Here is a 1,413-nt window from a genome sequence, read left to right as displayed (position 1 = left end):
CACCTTAAAGTTCAAAAGAATTAGAAGAGTTCTCAAATTGGATTTTAGATGTTGGAGATGGAAAACTGGCTGAACCGAATGATGGATATGCAGATATTGACATGCCTAAGGACATGTTGATATCCAATTTCGATGATCCGATAAAAGCAATTATTGATTCAACCTATCCTAACTTTCTCCAGAATTACAAAGATCCACAATACCTTTAATGTAGAGCAATATTGGCTGGAACTTTGGAGACAGTTGATGTCGTAAATCGTTATGCGCTAGATATGGTTCCAGTTAATTATAATATACGTTGTTGGGTAATGTTTGTCAATTAATAAAATTACTGATAAATGATATTTTTAAAATCTGATACACTCATTTGCTTTGATTGAAATTATGCAGGAGATGAAAAGATTTTTTTGAGCTCCGACTTAGTTGACCAAATGGACACTGATGCTTGTGATTCGTTTGATGCTTTGACAACGGAATTTTTGAATACACTGACAGCATCCGGTCTTCCACATCACAGCATTAGACTAAAAGTGGGGACCCGTATAATGCTTTTGAGAAACATCGATCAATCCGAAGGGTTATGCAATGGTACAAGACTCATTGTTACAAGATTGGCCGACCATGTTATAGAGGCAAGGATTATCTCCGGTAAAAATATCGGAACTTCATTTTACATTCCAAGAATGGATATCTCTCCAACGCAATCACCCTGTCCTTTTAAATTAACAAGAAGGCAATTTCCAATCACTGTGTCCTATGCAATGACGATTAACAAGTCGAAAGGTCAATCGTTAGACTATGTTGGGTTGTATTTGCCAAGGAATGTTTTCAGCCATGATCAATTGTATGTTGCAATATCAAGAGTGAAAAGCAAAAACGGTCTCAAGATACTAATCTACGACAAAGACAATGAAGCGGCACACACTACCACCAACGTGGTATTCAAAGAAGTCTTTGAAAATGTGTAATTGTAAAACGTGAGTAATTTTTTATGATATGGGACATTCATTTTTTTCTAAGTTAACCACAATTGCAATCTGTTTATTTAGTATCATTTTGTCATGCAGTGTTGTTCAAATTGTCATGCAGTGTTGTTCATTTTGTCATTAAATTACAACAACTGCACCTGTTGTATGCATCACCTGAGTTTTCTGAATACATGCTAAACCACAACCACACGGTTCCTTTCTTAGTTTAATAAAATTTCACATCCATATTAAAGTTACACAATTTAAAAAAGGGTTAACAACTTATATAATACTGAAAATCCAAAACAACAGACTTCATAAATCACACACACTCAGAGAAATTCTAAAACAGATAGAATAACTTAACTATCCCTTAAGTAACAGATTAACAGCATCATCAAATTCTGTTCATTAATTCCACAAATATGACATCTGTAAAAGGAAG

The 1,413-nt window shown here is 34.4% G+C and overlaps 1 protein-coding gene across 1 annotated transcript; it reads left to right on the top strand.

Moving 5' to 3' along the window:
- Positions 1–431: 431 nt before the first annotated feature.
- On the top strand, positions 432–968 carry LOC131613494 (uncharacterized). Its single transcript, XM_058885159.1, has one exon. The coding sequence runs from the start codon at positions 432–434 to the stop codon at positions 966–968; it is 537 nt and encodes a 178-aa protein (XP_058741142.1).
- The last annotated feature ends 445 nt before the right edge of the window (positions 969–1,413 follow it).

This window comes from Vicia villosa, linkage group LG6, assembly GCF_029867415.1.
Source record: "Vicia villosa cultivar HV-30 ecotype Madison, WI linkage group LG6, Vvil1.0, whole genome shotgun sequence".
In the NCBI taxonomy this organism is placed as follows: Eukaryota; Viridiplantae; Streptophyta; class Magnoliopsida; order Fabales; family Fabaceae; genus Vicia; species Vicia villosa.
The sequence above is the reverse complement of the archived record's forward strand: the minus strand, read 5'-3'. Positions and strand labels throughout refer to the sequence as shown.